This window comes from Lathamus discolor, chromosome 9, assembly GCF_037157495.1.
Source record: "Lathamus discolor isolate bLatDis1 chromosome 9, bLatDis1.hap1, whole genome shotgun sequence".
In the NCBI taxonomy this organism is placed as follows: Eukaryota; Metazoa; Chordata; class Aves; order Psittaciformes; family Psittacidae; genus Lathamus; species Lathamus discolor.
The window spans coordinates 23,407,854-23,428,251 of record NC_088892.1 but is presented as its reverse complement, the minus strand read 5'-3'; the positions used below and the strand labels follow the sequence as shown (position 1 = coordinate 23,428,251).

The 20,398-nt window shown below is 56.7% G+C and overlaps 3 protein-coding genes across 9 annotated transcripts in view; 1 reads left to right on the top strand and 2 right to left on the bottom strand.

Annotated features, from left to right (window-relative positions):
* Nucleotides 1-14,911, top strand: part of ZMYM3 (zinc finger MYM-type containing 3) — a 34,141-nt gene extending 19,230 nt beyond the window's left edge. For 4 of the 6 annotated variants that reach the window (XM_065689579.1, XM_065689578.1, XM_065689576.1 and 1 more), the window contains exons 10-25: nt 16-102; nt 417-567; nt 1,146-1,318; nt 1,742-1,907; nt 5,653-5,711; nt 6,189-6,357; nt 7,240-7,355; nt 7,497-7,671; nt 8,209-8,355; nt 10,233-10,336; nt 10,877-11,045; nt 11,167-11,318; nt 11,771-11,885; nt 12,743-12,997; nt 13,085-13,202; nt 13,605-14,911. In XM_065689579.1, the coding sequence (XP_065545651.1) occupies nt 16-102; nt 417-567; nt 1,146-1,318; nt 1,742-1,907; nt 5,653-5,711; nt 6,189-6,357; nt 7,240-7,355; nt 7,497-7,671; nt 8,209-8,355; nt 10,233-10,336; nt 10,877-11,045; nt 11,167-11,318; nt 11,771-11,885; nt 12,743-12,997; nt 13,085-13,202; nt 13,605-13,803 (2,355 nt within the window). In that variant the 3' untranslated portion in view covers nt 13,804-14,911. Of the gene's footprint in view, nt 1-15; nt 103-416; nt 568-1,145; nt 1,319-1,741; nt 1,908-5,652; nt 5,712-6,188; nt 6,358-7,239; nt 7,356-7,496; nt 7,672-8,208; nt 8,356-10,232; nt 10,337-10,876; nt 11,046-11,166; nt 11,319-11,770; nt 11,886-12,742; nt 12,998-13,084; nt 13,203-13,604 lie in introns of those variants that run through there. The other 2 variants (XR_010614867.1, XM_065689581.1) reach the window with 2 other exon arrangements.
* A 298-nt stretch (nt 14,912-15,209) lies between these two features.
* Nucleotides 15,210-16,592, bottom strand: LOC136019420 (gap junction alpha-3 protein-like). Its single transcript, XM_065689600.1, has one exon. It carries the CDS (start codon nt 16,335-16,337, stop codon nt 15,441-15,443), a length of 897 nt encoding a protein of 298 aa, XP_065545672.1. The 5' UTR covers nt 16,338-16,592; the 3' UTR covers nt 15,210-15,440.
* Nucleotides 16,593-17,122: 530 nt separating this feature from the next.
* GJB1 (gap junction protein beta 1) lies at nt 17,123-20,287 on the bottom strand. 2 transcript variants are annotated; one of them, XM_065689602.1, is made up of 3 exons: nt 20,111-20,287; nt 18,761-18,876; nt 17,123-18,132 (listed from the first exon to the last, which is right to left on the bottom strand). In XM_065689602.1, the coding sequence occupies exon 3, from the start codon at nt 18,118-18,120 to the stop codon at nt 17,284-17,286; it is 837 nt and encodes a 278-aa protein (XP_065545674.1). In that variant the 5' UTR covers nt 18,121-18,132; nt 18,761-18,876; nt 20,111-20,287; the 3' UTR covers nt 17,123-17,283. The 2 variants fall into 2 exon arrangements, with proteins under 2 accessions (XP_065545674.1, XP_065545673.1); XM_065689601.1 differs by lacking the exon at nt 18,761-18,876 and having other exon boundaries at nt 20,111-20,285.
* Nucleotides 20,288-20,398: the final 111 nt, after the last annotated feature.

Sequence of the window (20,398 nt, the reverse complement as noted above, 5' to 3'; positions counted from 1 at the left end):
CTCTGTCTCCTGCAGCGCACCAGCCCCGAAGGTGGGATCCACCTCAACTGCCATTACTGCCACAATCTTTTCAGTGGGAAGCCGGAGATCCTAGACTGGCAGGTGAGGACTTTACCCCAAGGAGATGTTGAGGTGGAGGCCAACCCCACCTCTTTCATCTTGCTGCTCAAAGCAGAACTCCTGTGCCAGTGCTCTGAAGGCCTTAGCTGCAGAAATGTGCCTGGAGACTGCACACCAAATGCTGCACTCCTGATGTTCAGCAGCATGTCAGAAGGGCAGGAGGAGACCTCTTCTGCCAAACTCTGTGCCAGGAGAGCTGGGGACTTGGCTCAACCTGTAGTCTGGCTCTTGCTTCCCGGAGAAGCGTGGGGACCTCCTGCCAAGCCTGGCTGACCAGGTGGTGGTCTCTTTGGCAGGACAAGGTGTATCAGTTCTGTTGCAAGGACTGCTGTGAGGACTTCAAGCGGCTGCATGGCGTGGTGTCTCAGTGTGAACACTGCAAGCAGGAGAAGCTGCTGCATGAGAAGATCCGCTTCTCTGGAGTGGAGAAGAACTTCTGCAGCGAAGGTACTTGGGGAGGGCACAGGAGAGGCAGAGCTCCCAGGCCAGCCCATGCTGGGGGAGGAGAAGAGAGCATGGAGAGGAACAGAGGGGAGACTCTTAGCCAGGCCCTGGGGCGAGAGCCTTGCCATGCAGTGAAGGGAGGACTGTCGTGGGGATGGCTTGCTGTCCAGCCAGGCCCTAGGGCAAGATCTTTACCGTTCATTGTGTCCTTGGGGAGGGCTTTCTCACAGCTTTTCTCTCTCTGGGGGCTGGGGAGACAGCAGGTGGCAGCTCCGCTCCTCCTGTCATCATGCACTTCTACTCTTGCGTCTGGGCTGGCCTGACCTGGCCTTGCCCTGCCTGCTGGGTTCCTGCACACAGGAGGTTGGAGTCAGACTCTTCCTAGAAGCATGGAGGTGAGAGATGGCAAGTCCCCATGAGGTCCCATCTTATCCCAGCCCCAGGGGCCAGTGCTGGATTGTTCCCTACAGTGTGTTGCGTGTGCTCTGTTGTCTCCGCAGACCTGGATTCTGGTCATGTTTGGGTCAGGGAGGCCCCCCAGTTCATCCTGGGAAGGTTTCACTCCTATTGTTTCTCCGCAGGGTGTGTGCTTCTTTACAAACAGGATTTCACCAAGAACCTGGGCCTGTGCTGCATCACGTGCACCTACTGTTCTCAGACCTGCCAGCGGGCGGTCACCGAGCAGCTGGAGGGCAGTACCTGGGACTTCTGTAGTGAAGACTGCAAAAGCAAATACTTGCTCTGGTACTTCAAGGTCAGTATTGGCACTGGCAGCTTGTGCTAAGTGCTGTGGTGGGCACAGCACCCAGATATGTGGGCATTGCACTGAGGAAGTTCGCACTGCTGGAGTCTGGCTGGCACTGCTGCGGAGAACCTGGCACTGCTGGAGTCCTGCCTGGCAATGACGGGACACTGCTACGGGGAAGCTCACGTAGCTGGAGTCCCCAGCTGATCCTGCCAGAGCACTGCACTGAGGAAGCTCACAGTGCTGGATCCGCGGCTAGTGCTGCTGTGAGAAGTTCGCACCGCTGGAGGCCCCGGCTGGCACTGGCAGGGCACTGCTGTGGGGAAGCTCACAGCACCTTGCTATGTGCACCTTTCACCGGAGAGTTGTGTTGCACTCGGAGGGGGTGTGGTTAGTTACTCGTTGTTTCTCTCCTGCTGATGCGGGCTTTAGGCAGCTCGGTGCCATGCCTGCAAGCGTCAGGGGAAGCTGCTGGAAACCATCCACTGGCGGGGGCAAATCAAACACTTCTGCAACCAGCAGTGTCTGCTGCGATTTTACAACCAACAGAACCAGCCCAACCTGGACACGCAGAAGGGGCCCGAGAGCCTGCTGAACAGTGAGTAGGAGGGAGGGAGGGGACCTGCATAGCTCAGTCCAGGAGACACAGGGAAGACTGAACAGCAAGGGGTGGAAGCTTCCTGCCCAGGACTGGATGAGACGCTAGGGAACAATCCTGCACTGGCCCTTGGGGGGGGAAAAGGACGGAGTGGGACCTAATGGGGCTTCTCCATCTCTAACGTCTATGGTTCTATGACACACAGGGCCCAGACGGGAGGAGCCGGTGCCAGCGTGCTGCCTGTAGCTCACACTCTTAGCGAGGATACTCAGGGATTTAACATCCTCATGTTGCCAGCGGAGAACTCGATTTACAGGGTTAGGGGACAGCGTGGTTTGGCATGATAATCCACCTGCAGCCCCACACCACCTCCGAGCTGTGACCTTCTCAGATCTCATAAACTAATCAGGATTGGGCCAGGTCAGTGCTTGGATGGGAAACATTCAAGGAAAAAGCAGGGTGCTGCAGGAAGTGGTGCTGGTGATGCTGTAGGTGGGCTCTCCTCAGCCAGAGCTGAACCTAGAACGATCTTGAGGGAGCACTGAGCTGCTGGAAGCACTCTTGTCTTGTGATGTTAGATTGGAGTCCTACCACTTACCCAAAGATTGCTGCAGCTTTGAGGAGTTGCCAACCCCGTGTCCCGGATAACCCCATTCTGCATCTGTGGAGTTCCAGCTGGAGAGGAGATTTTAACTGCCTGTTGCCCCATTTCCTATCATTAACTTGAGCCAGTTGCTCATGGAAGATTGCAAAGTGCTTTGGGGTCCCTCAGGATGGAAGGTGCTCGTAGTGACAGTGACAAGACATCCCTTGGCCCTTGGACACTTGTGTAGTCTCATTCTGCTTGGTCTTTCATAGGCCATGATCTCCTAGATAATCTGTGTGATCTTGTTAAAATACCTGCAGCTTATGGTGGGACTCGCTTTGGTTCGTCAAGCTTCTACAGATGCCTGCATCACAGGCTCAGGGCTTTGCCGCCCTCTCTGGCAGCAAAAGGCATGAGGTGTAAAACCCTGACTGGGGTGCACCGAGAAGGGGAAACCAAGACAATCTTCCGGCGAGAGACCTCATCCTCCATCTCTAGACTCTTCCTGGTTCCTCTTCTGACAGCACTGGATGGAATGCAAGATGGGGGAAGCTGTGGATGTCAGTGCTGCTTAGTCAGCAAAGCAGAGCTGCTCTGCCAGAAGCAGCAGGTTCCCCCAGCAAGGGGACTCTCAACCTGCCCTCCAAGAGCCACCCTCCATAAAAGGCTACATGAGGCAACTGCTCAAGTGGTAGCACGCTGGAGTGACCTGGATAAGGAAGTGTTGGTTTCTACTTTCTGCTGGCACAGGGGTGCCCAGGGGGAGTCTGCTCGATGGGAAACAGACTGTCCTGCTGCCCAGGGGAGGAAGAGGTGTTAAACTTGCTGGCTTATGTAGCTCATCAGGTGATTCCACAGCCCTGGCCATGCTGTTCCATTTGCCTGCTCCTTTCAAGGCATCTCTCCTGTGAGGGACTAGTAACACTGCTTTTGGGACACAGGCACAGAGAGCAAGCTCTGCCTGCAGAGGGAAGCATGTTTCACACCATTTCTCCTTGGAGCCACGGACCACAGACAGAGGTACCTTCACTACCACCACCATCACCCTCTGATCCGCGTCTCTGCCACACCTGTGGAGGTCCCTCAAGAACTTTGCTTTTCGGCATGTGGGGCACCACCCTTCACCATGCCACAGCTGCCTCTCCATGCACCCTGTGAGGCACAGGGCTTTGAGGGCAGCCAACGAAAAGCTTATCAGCAGTGGTGAGCACTTAGCTGAGCTGAGTTGATCTGCCCCAGCAGCTGCCATGCTTGGTGAATGACGCTGGTGGCACTGGACCCTCTGTGTGTCCTGGCACACTCATTCCTTGCTAGTTGTGGAATAGTTGTGGACACCCTTGTCCCAGGACTGTGCCATGCCGCTAAGCTTGAGGAAGGGTGATGGAGCCAGGGCCTGCCATGTGCTTACACAAAGAGTTTTCCAGCCCAGAATGCTGTGTGTGGGATTTTGGGAGGAGCAATTTGTCAGTGCATGGTGAGGAATAGCTTCTGCCTCATCCAGCCAGGGTCTCCTGTGTACCTGGTAGCTGTGTTGCCAGCTCACAAGGGACTGTCTGGATTTCAGGCCCATCTTGAGCAGAGCTGCTGACTACTTGCTTCTTCTCCTGCAGCCAGTGGTTGCCCAAAACCATTCATTCCTGTGACCCAGTGGCTGCTGCCACCCCAGTGATCTTGGGAGTGCTGGCTGACAATGAAAGTGGCCATTCCTTTGCTGGGAACAGTCTGTGTGATGAGGGATTGAGGAGCTTCTGCCACAGAACTGTGCCCAGAGACTTCCAAGGGGAACTGGCTCTGCATGGGGCCATCCAGCTGGAGAGGACAGAGGGTCAGAAGTCATGATTGGTGCAGGCAGTGCAGCTTCTTTGCAGCTCCTGGCTGGTGCTGGGATGAGAGCAAAGAACAGGCTGCAGCTTTCCTGGAAGCCTGAACATGTAGCACATGGAGCTTTGTGGCAGGAGGATCTTGTTTCCCTTAGCTCTGAATCATTGGTCTGTGGGGCAATCAACTTTGCTTTTGATTCTGCTGTGGCAGAAACTCTGCTCATTTTCCATAGCTTGTCTTTTCTCATTCAAGCCATTGATGTCTCCCACCTAGACCTGCTGTCTGTCTACTTTGGGCTGGTGAGGGGGAGTTCTTGGACCCATTGAGACTGTTGCAGATCCTATGGCTGAATGCTCAGCTGCAGGCTAAGGAGCTTCCTCCAAATGGAACTTGCCCATCCCCATGTGGTGGTCAGCAAATGAAGCCTTCTGGGCCTCCAATTTTTCAAGAGCAATCCTGCATTTCCTTGGGACAGAGGAAAGCTGCACGGTGCAAAAGTCCATTGGGTCTTTCCTGGAGAGCCCATCTGTGTAGGAGGTGCAAATGGACCTGCCACTCCCTTTGGGTGCTGAGACCTGCTGTTTTCCTTGCAAGTTTCTCCTTCATGCATGGCTCATGGTTAGTCAATGCTGTAGAAGGCAGCTCTTTCCCAGCCACATGGGTAACCAGGGCTCACTGGAGACTTGGATGAAGGTGCTCTTTTAGCTCATCAGCCTTTGAGATGGGTGCAGGTTCTCTGCAGCGCAAATGAGCTGGAATTATCATCCAAGCCAGGATGATGCTGTCACCACCTGAGACTAGTGTCCACCACGTGCCTCTTCCCTGCAGGTGGTCCCCTCTTTCCTAGGGGAAATCCATTGCATCCCTTGGGCTGGGGCAAAGCTGTCTTTGCTTTCTGGGATATCTCACAGTGCTACTGCTAGCTCTGTCACCTTCTTCCTAGGGATCTCTAAGCACTTTGCCAAGATCTTTGTAGCAGGGAGATGGAGGCACAGGGAGGGGCCATGGCTCGGTACAGCAAGCCAATAGGCAGAGCTGGGAGTAGAGCCCTGGATTCTCTCTACAAGGGGCTGGGATTTCTCCTGACCTGCTGTGATGGGGATTGGGTGGACTGTAAGGGAGCACAAAATGACATGGGAATAATTTGATTTTGTAGGTGTAGTGTCTTCTGAGCTGCTAGGACTAGAAATTGTGGAAGCATTAACTGTTCCTGGAGCGGCCCGGAGCAGTTTCTGGGGAGCTTGTCCCTGTGCTCTAGCTGCTGCCACCTTCAGTCCCAGCACTGGGACCTGTTGGCCCAGGAGCTCTTGAACTTAGAGCTGTTGCTTTCTCTTACAGGTCAGACTTCAGAGCCAAAGCCACCTGCTCCTTCCCTACAGAAGGCAGAGACTAACACGGTAAGGCACACTGGAGGTAGGAGTTTGCAAAATAGCACAAAGTGGCTGTCCCCAAAGAGAGGGCAGATCTGCCATTGCTCAGGGAGATTTCATTCTTCTGCCACCAGCACATTCTAAGATGGCTGAGTAGTGGGAGATGGTAAGAGCTGCTGGGGAGGACAGCATCAGCATATCTCCTGCAAGAAGGAAGAATAACCATTCCCTGGGAATTGATGATAGGTTCCCAGTCAGCCTGCCACTGTGCTCCCCTGTGCCTGGGGACAGTCACTGTCCCAGCAGTGCCAGGCTCCCTGCTGGCAGCTGCAGAGGTGCAGTACAGGCTCGCTGTAGTAGTAGCAGCTTGGCAGTCCTTCTCCAGGTCTATGTGTGCCAGACTCCAGGAGGTGCTTTGGGAGTCCTTCCAGCTGTACCTGTGGTGGAGAAGAGGTGGTGCTGCCCCAGGTGGACACCAACCTCCTGCTTTCTGTGTTTCCTCAGCTCTCAGCAAAGGCCTCCTCAGCCCAGATGTCTCCAGCTGCGCCGCCACCCCCTGCCCCTGTACTTCCAGCCACCCCTCGGAAAAACAAAGCTGCCATGTGTAAGCCACTGATGCAGAACCGGGGCGTTTCCTGCAAGATAGAAATGAAGTCCAAAGGATGTCAAACAGGTAGGAAAACAAGACATAATGACAGGATTACAGGAGCTTTTTGAAAAGGCCAGTGCCATGTCCCTGCTCCAGAATAAATGTGAATCCAGCTTGGAATGCTGTGCAGAGTGGCTGGGTTGTTGGCACCATGCTGAAGAGTCTCAGGATGCTGCAGGGCACACACAGCAGGGTGGGAGGTAGGGAGCCCATTTCCATCAGCAGCAAAAGGAGAGACACAGAGAGCACTGCAGCATGATCCCACCTCTTGTGGGACAACTCTTCCTCTGGAGATTGTCAGCTTGCCTGAGGGGCTATCTGCTGAGCAGGTTCCACTGTGTAGCTCCTGTTGGGCATGTGTGTGTGTGGTCTCCAGAATACCTTTTATAAGACCAAGTAGTGGTAGGACAAGGGGGAATGGCTTTAACCTGCCAGAGGGGAGACTGAGATGAGCACTTAGGCAGAAGCTCTTCCCTGTGAGGGTGCTGAGGCGCTGGCACAGGGTGCCCAGAGAAGCTGTGGCTGCCCCATCCCTGCCAGTGTTCAAGGCCAGGCTGGACACAGGGGCTTGGAGCAAGCTGCTCTAGTGGAAGGTGGCCCTGCCCGTGGCAGGGGTTGGAACTGGATGAGTTTTGAGGTCCCTTCCAACACAAACCAGTCTGGGATTCTGTGATATGCAAGGTAACTCTCAGTAGGGCCACATAAGAGCAGGGCTTGCACCTCTGCTGAGCTTCTCTTGTTGCAGGGCTGTTTGGCTTGCTGTTGGTCCAGGTCTGCCCATGAGTCATAAAAGCTGGTGACTAGAAGGCCTTGGTGCTGGATGGCTGGGGTGTGGCAGTGCACAGCAGGGCTGGGTGGAGGAGCTGCTTGGGAGCAAGCTCACTGATGTACTTTTGTTCTTGTCAGAGGCTGACTGGAAGCCCCAGGTGATTGTGTTGCCAATCCCTGTCCCGATCTTCGTGCCTGTGCCTATGCATATGTACTGCCAGAAAGTACCTGTGCCTTTCTCCATGCCTGTCCCGGTAAGCGACACACTCCACCTGCTTGTGTTCCCTTACTGTCTTGATCCTGCCTTGCTTCTGTGTCCATCCTCTTCTCCTGCCTCTGCTTTTGCACTAGTTGGCTGAGTGTCAGTTTTCTGCCTGGTGTGCTGCTGTTGACAGGTACCTGTGCCAATGTTCCTGCCCACCACGCTGGAGAGCACAGATAAGATTGTGGAGACTATTGAGGAGCTGAAGGTGAAGATCCCCTCCAATCCCCTGGAGGCTGACATCCTGGCCATGGCTGAAATGATTGCAGAGGCTGAGGAACTGGACAAAGCCTCCTCAGACCTGTGTGGTAGGTTTCTGCCGTGGTTTGGTCTGGCCCAACAGCTGGGATGATGTGGGGTTTGCCAGCTCTTGAAGCTGGATAATCTGCCTGAACTGCAGCTCTCCTAAAGCTTTCCAAAGCCTTTGAAAAGGCAACGGGAAAGAGCAAGTCCTCAACTTCTGCTGAGGAGGTACCAGCAGGGAAAAGCTGCAGCAGGAAGTGGTGTCTGCCACTGTCCCTTTTGGGGATGCCAGTCTTGTGGCACATGTGCAGCACTGTTTATTCAGGTTCAGGCTCTTGCCTAAAGCAGCTTCACAGGCAGAAGACCAGCAGTCCTGACCTCACAGATCTTTTTACTGGGGGCTCCATTCCTCAAGCACTAGTGACTAGGGCTGTGGCAAGGAAGAACATCAGATTCCTTGCTGTCCAGGGAAAGCTGGGCAGTGCAGATGTTATGGACCTGCTCTGCTGCCGGGAGCCTGACTTCATTTCCCAGCTGTCACAGGCAAAACAGACAACACACTTTCTTAAAAGTTGGGTTTATGATCTGCTTTTGCATTGCAGACCTGGTGAGTAACCAAAGTGCAGAGGGCCTCCTGGAGGACTGTGATCTGTTTGGACCAGCACGGGACGATGTGTTGGCTATGGCTGTCAAGATGGCAAATGTTCTCGATGAGCCGGGCCAGGACCTGGAGGCTGACTTCCCTAAGAGTAAGTGCTGGATGAAGCAGGCATGCACGACTGCTCATGCTGCAGCAGGGTCCTCCCACTGCCCTTGGCTGACCATTGCCAGCAGCATTAGGAGCTGAGTGAACTTGCCTCCCTGTCCCCTCTGACTGAGCAGGATTGAGGCCAGGAACTGAGAGTTCTTGCAGATGACTGCTTGCAGCAGGGGTGAGGAGATCAACACTTCTGAAGGAGTGTGTGTTTGCCTAGACTAACTGACCTGTTGTGATCATAGGTCTGCAGAGAAGGGGGTATGAGAAGCTGTGTTAACAGCACTAAGACCAGAGCAGCGGCACTGGTATGCTTATGGATGATCATTTCAGAGGATCCAGCAAGGCAAGAGAGAGACCTGGACAGGACATGACATCCTGTGAGACAGCAGAATTGCTGTGTGTCCATTAGCAGGCAGAACATGGAAGAAGAGGCAGGGACTTGCAGGAGCACAGCAATGCTGAGGCATGCTAGCAGGAAAAGACAGGGAATTAGTGGATCAGGAATTGGTGGATCAGGAACTGGTTGAAAGGAAGAAGGCAGAGAGTTGTGGTCAATGGCGCAGAATCTAGCTGGAGGTCTGTGACTAGTGGAGTTCCTCAGGGGTCGGTGCTGGGACCGGTGCTGTTTAATATTTTCATCAACGACCTGGATGAGGGAACTGAGTGCACCCTCAGCAAGTTCGCTGAGGACACAAAACTGGGAGGAGTGGCTGACACACCAGAGGACTGTGCTGCCATTCAGCGAGACCTGGACAGGCTGGAGAGTTGGGCGGGGAGAAACTTGATGAAATTTAACAAGGGCAAGTGTAGAGTCTTGCATCTGGGGAAGAACAACCCCATGGACCAGTACAGGCTGGGGGGTGACCTGCTGGAAAGTAGCGAAGGGGAAAGGGACCTGGGGGTCCTGGTGGATAGGAGGATGACCATGAGCCAGCAATGTGCTCTTGCGGCCAAGAAGGCAAATGGCATCTTAGGGTGCATTAGAAAGGATGTGGTTAGTAGGTCAAGAGAGGTTCTTCTCCCCCTGTACTCAGCCTTGGTGAGGCCGCATCTGGAATATTGCGTCCAGTTCTGGGCCCCTCAGTTCAAGAAGGACAGGGAATTGCTTGAAAGAGTCCAGCGCAGAGCCACAAAGATGATTAAGGGAGTGGAACATCTCCCTTATGAGGAGAGGCTGAGGGAGCTGGGTCTCTTCAGCTTGGAGAAGAAAAGACTGAGGGGTGACCTCATCAGTCTTTACAAATATGTGAAGGGTAGGTGTCAGGATGGTGGAGCTAGGCTTTTTTCAGTGATATCCAGTGATAGGACAAGGGGCAATGGGTGTAAACTGGAGCATAGGAAGTTCCATGTTAACATCAGGAAGAACTTCTTTACTGTAAGAGTGACAGAGCACTGGAACAGGTTGCCTAGGGAGGTTGTGGAGTCTCCTACACTGGAGATATTCAAGGCCCGCCTGGACAAGTTCCTGTGTGATGTACTTTAGGTTACTCTGCTCTTGCAGGGGGGTTGGACTAGATGATCTTTTGAGGTCCCTTCCAATCCTTGGGATTCTGTGATTAGGGTGCCTGTGCCATGCTGGCCTGGCACAAGAGCATGAGGAATGTTCCTCAGGTTTAAAATACAAACAAACAAAAAAAGCTGTCAGAAGGAAGACTGTGGGGCTCTGGTTAGTCTAAGAAAGCTTAGCAGCATCTGACAGAGCTGCATTTCGTCTGTTGGGCTGTGGCTAAAAGTTCATGCCAGACAGAGGTGGATGGTGTGAAGTGTTGAGCTGCATGTTCCCTCTTCATGTTGCTGTAAGAACCAGACCAGGGCAGGGGACAGGATGAGAAGTCTCAGCTGAGCCCTTCTGCCTGTGCTTACTTTCAGACCCTCTAGACATCAACCCCAGCGTGGACTTTCTATTTGACTGTGGACTGGTGGGACCAGATGATGTGTCCACAGAGCAAGATCTGCCTCGTGCTGTCCGAAAGGTGAGCTTTCAATAGGTATTGCCTGTTTAATGCTCTTTGGGCTTGGAGTAGGAGCTGCTCTGTGGGATGTTCCATTCCTGGTGGTGTTCAAGGCCAGGCTGGACAGATTCTTGGGTGACATGGTCTAGTGTGAGGCATCCCTGCCCATGGCAGGGGGTTGGAACTGGATGATCTTAAGGTCCTTTCCAACCCTAACCATTCTGTTATTCTGTGTATGAGGTGAAGTGTGCCAGAGGCTTTGGTGTGCTGGGAAGGTTGTGCCCTCTCCTTTCGGGGCATGCCTGGCCTGTGGGCCACTCATGGAATGAAAATGCTTGCCTGTCACTTCAGAGGAGCTTTGAATGCCACAGGTCATGTGAGACTTGGCCTCTTTCCTGCCTGTGCTCCTCATAACTAATGGGCCTTGTTGGCAAGGATGCTTGCTGGCACACACACAGGTACAGTGGGGAGGGAGCTGGCAGTCAGCAGGTCTGAGGGGTGGCCAGGACTCCTGCATCTGTCCCGGGTAGGTGCCCAGTCTCACACTACAACTCTCTGCAGGGGCAGAAGCGTCTGGTGCTCTCTGAGAGCTGTTCCCGGGACTCAATGAGCAGCCAGCCCAGCTGCACAGTATTGAACTACTCGTACGGTGTGAATGCCTGGAAGTCCTGGGTGCAAGCCAAGTATGCGGGAGGAGAGACGAGCAAGGGAGAGGAGCTACGCTTTGGCCGTAAGTGCCATGTCTCGGTGGGGCTGAGTGGCAGAAACCTCCCAGGAGCTGGGTCCTGGGGTGCTGAGGTGCTCCTGCCCTTGCAGGCTGTTGCCTGAGGCTGCCTTCCTTGTCTCCTCAGCCAAGCCCATGAGGATCAAGGAAGATATCTTGGCCTGCACAGCAGCTGAGCTCAACTATGGCCTGGCCCAGTTTGTCAAGGAGATAACACGGCCCAATGGGGAGCGCTACGAACCAGACAGCATCTATTACCTCTGCCTTGGCATTCAGCAGGTAAGGGAGGGCTTGCTGCCTCAAGTCCTCCACAGCCAGACCTAGTGTGGATCTAGTGTGGGGTACCTTGTACCCTTTATTCTGCCTTCTGGGGACCAAGAGAGGCTCACTGAACTCTCCTTCAGAGCCTTGTCCCGGGGCAGCAGCCTGCCTCATTCAGTCTTTGTTCCCAAGCCCAGTAGCAGGGTGGCAGCTATTCCCCAGCTTCGCACATCCCTGAGGAGGGCTGGGAGATCTCCCCAAACTCAGTCACTTCTTCAGCACGAAGCCTGCTGTGTCATACCCCAGGGTTTTCCTCACAGCTCTCAGAAGCAGCTGGTTTTAGGACTCTGCCCTGCAGGTCTGGTTTTACAAGGAGGGGTGCTCTTTGTGTGGGCTCTGGGCTCTCTGGCATGGGTTGGCATTCCAGGTGCTACCATGTCTCTCTTGACTGTGTGTTCTGTCCTTTTTAGTACCTGCTCGAGAACAATCGTATGGTGAATATATTTACAGACCTTTACTACCTGACCTTCGTGCAGGAGCTGAACAAGTCCCTGAGTGGCTGGCAACCCACGATCTTACCAAATAGTATGTGTCTCCAAAGTACCTTCAGTCACCACATGTACCCAGTTTTTGCTTCTAGCCTTGGATCCCTCCAGTCTAATAGTGCTCCCTCAGCCTCAACCCTCTTCCTTGGTATAGGCAGCACAGTCTCACTGTGTCTTGGGGTCATACTGACCCATAGTGACACCAGAGCTGGCCTTGTTCATGCTTCAGTAGCTTCTTGTGCCCAGAGTCAGGGTAGCTGGGAGCAGAGCATGGCTGTTTTGCGTCCTGGGACAGTTTGAATCTTTACAGCTCTTTATAGTGATGTCTCTACCGTTTGGCAAAGAGGATACCAAGCTTGGAGGCATGCGGGCACATGTATTTGTGTTCCCAGCAGATGGGTGAGCCCTGCACACTGTACTATGTGTTTGGCCAGGGTTCCTGTGCTGCTGCCTTGTGAGCAAACTAACTTAGAGCCTTGGCAGAGGCTTTTCATGATGCTGTAATCTGTACTGCCTTCCTGTTCTGTTTTGGCAGCGGTTAGTTCACAGGTCTAGACTCTGCATATTGGTCTGGCAATGTCTGTCCTGCCTGTTGCTTTTCATTCATCTTGTGCTGAGTGTGGTGGAGCACTGGCCTGGAAGACATTTATGGCCATCTATAGGAATGAGTAGTTAGATTGATTTGGGTTCTGGCCTGTAGTTTGGCTGTGCTCTGAAGTAGCTTGTGGCTGGCCAGAGCCAGCATTTAGTTCTGCAGATGGCTCTGGAGAAATAACTTCTTGGAAGAGGGGGTGTTGTGAAGCATCAGTCTTTTGCAGTTAGCTTGCCTCAGCAGGATGAAGGGATTGCCACAAAGGCACTGTTGATGTGACTTGGTTCTTCCTCTGTGTGTTGCAGACACAGTTTTCTCACGTGTTGAGGAGGAGCATCTCTGGGAGTGCAAGCAGCTGGGTGTTTACTCACCCTTTGTGCTCCTCAACACCCTCATGTTCTTCAACACCAAGTTCTTTGGGCTGCAGACAGCAGAGGAGCACATGCAGCTGTCCTTCACCAACGTGGTGCGCCAGTCCCGCAAGTGCACCACGGCACGTGGCATGTCAAAGGTGGTGAGCATCCGCTACTATGCTCCTGCCAAGCAGAAGAAAGGCCGAGGTAGGGTCTGACAGAGCATCTCTGTGCCCCTCTCCCTGCCTCCCCTGTCAGGTCCCAGCCATGATCCTGCTCTCTCCCCCTCTGCAGATGGTAGCTCTGGAAAGCGGAAACGTGAAGAGGAGGTACCGATGCTGGAGCAGCGGGAGAACAGGATGAACCCGCTTCGATGCCCAGTCAAGTTCTATGAGTTTTACCTCTCCAAATGGTGAGGCTTTCTCTGGAAAACTATGGCATATGCCATTTTAAGGCTACCTCAGTTTTGGTGGGACCCTGTGGAGTGGCTGCTGCTCCCCAAACATTTGTACTTGAGTGTGAAGCCTTGCTCAGGGTCTGCACTGCTTGTATAGACCATGGTTGAGAGAATGCTTCTCTCTGCCCCCTTCCACTACTTTCCTCTCTCCAGCCAGGCAGGAGTGTACAGTATGAGTACTCCTGCAGTGCGAGCTTGGCTGCTTAGGGGCTTTGGCCCTGAGCGAGGAGCTGCAGACTCAGTTTGTGTCCTCATCTTGCCAAAGGATGAGAGGCTGTGACAAGCCTTGAGCCCCACCTGGATAGTCTTGAGGGCAGGCCAGGCTTTCCCAGGGCTCACCTCACTCTCTCTCTACAGTCCCGAGAGTCTGCGGACCCGCAACGACGTCTTCTACCTGCAGCCCGAACGGTCCTGCATTGCAGAGTCCCCACTCTGGTACTCGGTCATCCCCATGGACCGGAGCATGCTGGAGAGCATGCTGAACCGCATCTTGGTCGTGAGGGAGATCTATGAGGAGCACAGTCGTCTCAGCAGTCTGGAGGATGACATGGACTAAGAGTGAGGTGCTGCCAGGCTGGCTATGCCCCAGCCCTGGATGCCTCGTGTCTCTGCCCCCGGCTACAGGCTGGGGGCTGTGCAGCGTGCGAGGGAATGGTGCTGCAGTAGTGCTGTCCCTTTGTCATTACTGGACTTGGACACCCCATCCTGCTCATCACAGGCCTCTTCTCTGTACGTGGCCCCCACACTCAGTCGTGCCCCCTCTCCTGGCTGCTGGGTAAGCATCTTCCCCAGGGCCAGCCCCCACAGCACAGTGGGGCAGAGCCTCTGGGGCAGCTTCCCTTGCCAAGCCCTGTCTTCCCCTACCCAGAGCCCTGACACTACCCCCTCTGAACTGCACAATACTGAAGAGCGCTGTCTGGGACCAGTGGCCCTCAGGTTTTTAGTTCCCCCCTTCCTTTCACCTCCCCTGAGGAGGCTTCAGGTGCCCCAGCAGGAAGGGTAGCTCTGCTGCTGCAGCAGGATGGTGTTTTTGAGCCAGTTGGGAAGGACCCCTGGCATCCTGAGAGCTGCTGTGTCAGAGAAAGGGCTTGTTCCCAGGGGTGGGAGAGGTTCCTGTGCTGGAACATGAGGGCAGAGCCCTGGCCTCACTGAGGGGACACCTCCTGTGTACACCACTGGGCCACCTGCCTCAGTTTCGTTAATATTTTCTGAGTTGGTGGAAAATTGATGGAGACGGGTCTGTGCCATCGCTGCTCCCCTTTCCCCCCTGTCCCCTCTCCTGGCCTAACCTCCCTTACCGGGTGCAAGGTGCCATCTGTGGGTCCCTCTGCTGCCTCTGTGGGCTCAGGCAGCCGCGGGCAGAAGCAAGGAGCACTGCCTGGCCTGCGCCCTCCCTCCTGCAGCAGCAGGGTGCCTGAGCCTGGCCCCGGCTGTGCTGCTGCCTCCTGCCCCTCCTTGTGTTTTGGTCGGTTTTCTTCAGCTGTACATGGGTCTCCTATTGAGCCTGTATATATTGTTCTGGTCCCTGGCCCGGGGCCACCTGTTCTCTGTTTCCATGTGGAGAGTGAGCCACTCACCAGTCTTGTTGTAGTGATGCCAGGGCAGTAGGACTAACCCTGTGTCTCTGGAAACCATTCATTTCAAATAAAGATGCGGAAAACTTTCGGCAGCCCCTGCTTCCCCTTGCCAGATGGAGTGGGCATTTCAGGAGAGCGGGGCTGGTGTCCCGTTGCTGCTGTGCACCTTGCTCCTGTCCAGCCCTGCCTGCACTTCCTACCTTTTCTGGCCACTGGCATGCTGCTGGCCGCTCGGGTGTGCTAGGATGGCTCCTGACCCTGTACCTGTGTGTACCAGCCCTTGCCCATAGGGCTGCAGTGGCTCTGCCATGGCCATGCAGCCTGCCCATGGGATGGACCACCTGGAGAGCGATGCCGGGGTGACTGTGGCAGAGCAGGAGGCGAGTGACATGCAGTAGGTGTTTTATTTGCTCCCCTTGGGTTAGCAGGCCCCAGCCCAGCCCTGCTCTGAGCGCCCCTGCTCCCAGGAGCACAGGCTGTGGCTGAGCCATGTTCACAGAGCCCCTCTCATGCTGGCTGTGGGGTTCGTGCCACAAGCCTGGCAAGGCCCAGAGACAGAGCCACCACTGTGGCCACCCATGCACTGCCCATCCCAGAGCATCTTATCAGGCCCTGATCACACTGCCAAGTCTGCCCCTCGCACCTTCCTGTGGGACCCGCTGGCCACCCCTAGCCATGCACCCGCCTTCTTCAGGGGTGCTAGGCTGGGGGGGGTTCTGCCAGGTGCTGTGGGCCTGCTGCTGCTGGGCAGGGTGACACGGGAGCTGCAGGGCCCTGCAGGACCACCAGGACTGGGCAGGATGCAGGACTTGGGGCCTGGCCCCTTGCAGCACTTGGTGAAACCCAGATGGTAGATCTCCACCATGTTGAGCAGCAAGGACACACAGGCCACCCCCAGCATGAAGAGGATGAAGATGGTCTTCTCGGTGGGCCGGGAGATGTAGCAGTTGACGGTGTTGGGGCAGGGCCAGCGGCTGCAGGTGTAGAGGGGCTTCAGCTGGAACCCGTACAAGGCGTACTGGCCCACAATGAAGCCCACCTCCAGGAGAGCCTTGAAGACAACATTGCAGACGTATGTCCTCAGGATGGCTCCCCGCATGCAGACCCGTCCCCGCATGTCCCTGGCAGGGAGCCGGGGTTGCCTTGAGCGCTGCCGCCGGGCCCTGCTGATGGCCCGTGCCACCGCTTGCTGCTGTGCCTTCCCCTCAAGTTGCACCAGGTGCAGTATGTGGCCCAGGTACAAGAGGCTGGGAGTGGAGACGAAGATGATCTGCAGGACCCAGAAGTGGAGGTGGGAGATGGGGAAGGTGCTGTCGTAGCAGGCGTTCTGGCAGCCGGGCTGCTGTGTGTCACAGAAGAAGCCAGACAGCTCATCACCCCAGACACGCTCAGCAGCTGCCCCAAGCACCAGGATGCGGAAGACGAAGAGGACAGTGAGCCAGACCTTCCCCACCACCGTGGAGTGCTCCTGGGCATTCTCCAGCAGCCGCCCCAGCAGGCTCCAGTCCCCCATGGCACGTGCCGCCGTGCCCTGCAAGACAGCCACCCTCCAGCCGTGACCACCCCGCAACCCACCGAGCCACCACCCCGTTCGCTGGCCAGGCAGATGTGCAGCGACCCGACCCAAGGCTGCCCCTGGGCTGTCCTCGCCCTACATCCCATGGCACCTCCTAACCTGTCGTGGGGAGGGCAGCAGGAGCAAAGACCTCCGGCAGAAAGCAGCCCAGCCGAGCCGGGAGCACCGTGGGGGCAATGCGGCAAGGGGACCCCTCACCGCTGGCCAGCACGTGGGGCAGAGCCCACTGCTCCCGCGCGGTCGGCTTCCCTCGGCAAGGTGGTGCAGGTGCTGCAGGGCCCCTTCCCGGCTGGTCTCTGGCTCCTCGGCGGCATGCGGATGGGTCCGCCCGGCTCTGCCTGGCTCTTGATAGGTGCAGGGTTATGGGGGCATGAGGCAGCTGTGTGCCCCATTGGTGGCTCTCACAGTGACTGGCAGAGGAGGCAGCCACTGCAGAAATATTTTACCTCTATTTTTGGTCTGGGCACTTTTCTAAATATATTTGGGGCTGCAGGGGCTGGTGCTGGGGGAGCGTGAGCCCTTGGACACTGCTCAATGCCACCCAGGGGTCACTTGCTCCTTCATGACAGCTGCCAGGGCATCATGGCCATGAGCCGACCTGGGCACTGCAGCACCCACACCCCCTGGGGGCACCCATCTAGGCTAGGGTGCAGGGGCAGGCACCCTACACTGGCACCCAAGCCCCTGGCATGTCCCATCCAGAGCAGAAAGGAGGGAGGCAGTGCCTGAGAAACAAGATTTAATGGCCCCAGATGCCCTCCTGGACATCCAGAAGGGCTGGCCTGGCGCCTGAGGGATGCTGTTCCTCAGGGGCAGGGACAGCACAGGGCCCTGGGGCAGCTTTGGGGCAGGGGCAAGGGCTGGGGCCACGGCAACGCTAGCCCTAGCAGGCAGAGCAGCGATCGCCCTTCTCCTGCAGCCCAGGGTTGCGCCGCAGCATGTCCTTGAGGGAGCCATCCTGCTCCGTCAGCAGCTGGTTGATCTCGTTCTGCTTGTACTCGGAGGAGAGCTTGTGCCCATAGAAGGAGCCCTTCCCTGATGGGTTGGAGTTGTGCTGGCCTCGGCGGGCACAGGCCCTCACCACCAGGTAGACCAGCTCGGCCATGTTGAGGACAATGCAGATGCTGGAGGTGACCAGCATGAAGACAGTGAAGATGGTCTTCTCTGTGGGCCGGGAGATGAAGCAGTCAACGGTGTTGGGGCAGGGGTAAGCCTCGCACTTGACCAGCCGCATCATCTGATAGCCCGGGTAGAGCATGTAGAAGATGTACATAAACACAGCCTCGAAGAGCAGCCTGAAGACCACACTGCAGACGTACGTCCACCACAGCGAACCCGATATGCGCATCTTGTGCTTCTTCACCTCCTCCATGTGCTTGGGATCTGCATGCCCCGTCAGCACCAGCAGCTTCTTTTCCTGATGCTGCTGGTAGGCCACGTGCATGGCCACGAGAAGGGCTGGCGTGGTGACGAGGATGAGCTGCAGGGCCCACAGACGGATATGGGAGATAGGGAAGAAGTGGTCATAGCAGACGCTGTTGCAGCCAGGCTGCTGGGTGTTGCAGGTGAAGGCGGACTTCTCATCCCCCCACACACTCTCTGCTGCCACCACCAGCACCATTATCCGGAAGATGAAGATGACGGAGAGCCAGATGCGCCCGATGGCAGTGGAGTGGCGGTTCACCCCGCTCAGCACTGTGTACAGGCCAGCCCAGTTCATCGTTCCTCACGTCTGCAGGGGCGAGCAGCAAGAGGGTGTTAGGAGTGGGACGGGCCCCGGGCTGTCGCAGCCCTAGCGGCACAGTTCCAGGAGGGAGCAGTGCAGCGCCGCAGCCCTGGGAGGTGGGCAGCAAGACGGACAGACAGCAGTGTGGCTCCCACTGCTGACACGGCTCAGGGCAGGCCGGACACGGGTTGGTGCCAGCTGCTCCTGCCCTGCCACCCCACACTGCCATAGGGATCCTAACCCCTGGCTGCCACAGAGGATGGAGGTGAAGCTCCCACACCTTTGCAGGGATGCCCAGTCCACACCCAGCACTGAGCTCTCCGCTAGCGACGGACATAAAGACCTGCGCAGGCTCCTCTGCACCAGCACCTCCCTGCTCTCGTCTCCCCATTTCCTGCAGCAGTGGGGCCAAGGAGCCCCAAGCTGGCAGTTGCAAAGCCATACATCTCCACCCTCCTAGTGCCGTCCCTGCCTGGGTGCATGGGGTGATCCCACATCCCAAGCGCAGACCCCACCACCCTGTTGGGACCACCCACGAGCACTGAGCAGCCCCAGGAGCTGCTTCCCACCCTCAGCATGAGGCTGGGACGTGCCCCCGGCCACCCCCGGTGTGGAGGGTCCCAGCAGCGCATACCTGCCGGTGAGAAAGGGTCCTCGCGAGCTGCCCCCACTGGCCCCTCTAAGGTCTCATGTCTCCCACCGGAGAGCTCTGCTCCGCCTGCCCTCGTCCCTATCCGCCACTGCCCTGCACTGGAAGTCATATGCTGCTTTATAAACTATTTACATACAATGAGGCCTTTATCGGCCCCTGAACAACACACTTTAGCATTCAGATCCAACACCCTGACTTCCGCCCACCCTGGCCAAACAAAGTGCCTGTGTGCTGCATTCCCTCCACACAGCCCCACACCCGCTCCCCCCCAGCCCTGCACCGGCCATGGTCCCCCCTGACCACTGGCTATGGGGTGCTCATCGCTCTGCCCATCAGGACCTGTGCCACAGGCACCACAGGGCTGGATGGACACCCTGTTGCAAGCATCCTGCAGGGATGGCACAGGGCATCATGACTGGAGCTGGGGTCTGGCTGCTCCCCAGCATGGTGTTTAGCAGTCTGTGGGGTCCTGTGGGGCTGAGTGAGCTGGCTACAGCTCCCATGGGTCCCCCATATCCTTGAGGCTCTGCTGCCAGGGGATCGGTGTTAGCAGCAAGAGCTGTTGAGGGTGCTGGGACTGCCTGGACCAGGCACGTTCAGGCTGGAATACAGCGATGCCATGTCCAGCTGTTCCACCGACTCCTTGCATGGCTTCTGGAGTCTCCTCCAGAGCTCTCTGATCTTCTAGGCTGGGTCAGGCTCTCTTAGAATGAAACAGAATGGTCTGGGTTGGAAACAACCTTAAAGCTCCTCCAGCTCCAGCCCCTGCCACGGGCAGGGACCCCTTCCACTGGAGCAGCTTGCTCCAAGCCCCTGTGTCCAACCTGGCCTTGAGCACTGCCAGGGATGGGGCAGCCACAGCTTCTCTGGGCACCCTGTGCCAGCGCCTCAGCACCCTCACAGGGAAGAGCTTCTGCCTAATGTCTAATCTAAATCTCCCCTCTGTGACACATGTCCCTCGGGTTTTGTCCCCAGCTTCAAGCGAGGGGCAGCACATCCAGTAAAATCTACCAGATGGGGACCTACAGATCGGTGGGGCAACAGTGCCACCCCAATGGTACCTTCACCCCTTATCCCAGGGTGAGAATGCCTGCAGCTGCAGGAACAGTGGTGGGCAAAGCCCCTCTGGTGGAGCGGAGGGGAGGGCAGTAGGTGCCCCAGCCAAGCTTTGCTCCTTGCTCTGTGCTCACCAGCGCTCCAGCACCCCTGGCTCTACCCTCCCCAGACCATGGCCAAGCCTTTTGAGGCCCCCACCCTGGATCCCCCACTGCCCCCCCAGTCGGGAGGCGTGTGGCAAGCGCCGCAGCGGTGCTGCGCCCCCCAGGCTCTCACCTCAGCGCCAGGACAGGCAAAGCTCTCAGGAGCGCAGCGGCCTCAGCCTCCACGCAGCGCCCTGGACTTTATACTGCCCTGCGGCGCGTCACCCCCTCCCAGCCAGCCTCGCTCCTTCCAGGGCCTGCTCCCTGCCAAGTAAACACCGCGGCTCGCCCGGCCGCGCTCGGCCGAAGCGCCGCACGGGACGGGCCCTGCGGGGGAAGCCCCTCGAGCTCCCAGCCGCCCCCGCCGCTATCCCCGCTGAACGCGCCCTCCCTGCCACGTGCCCCGCGAGCCCCGCACATG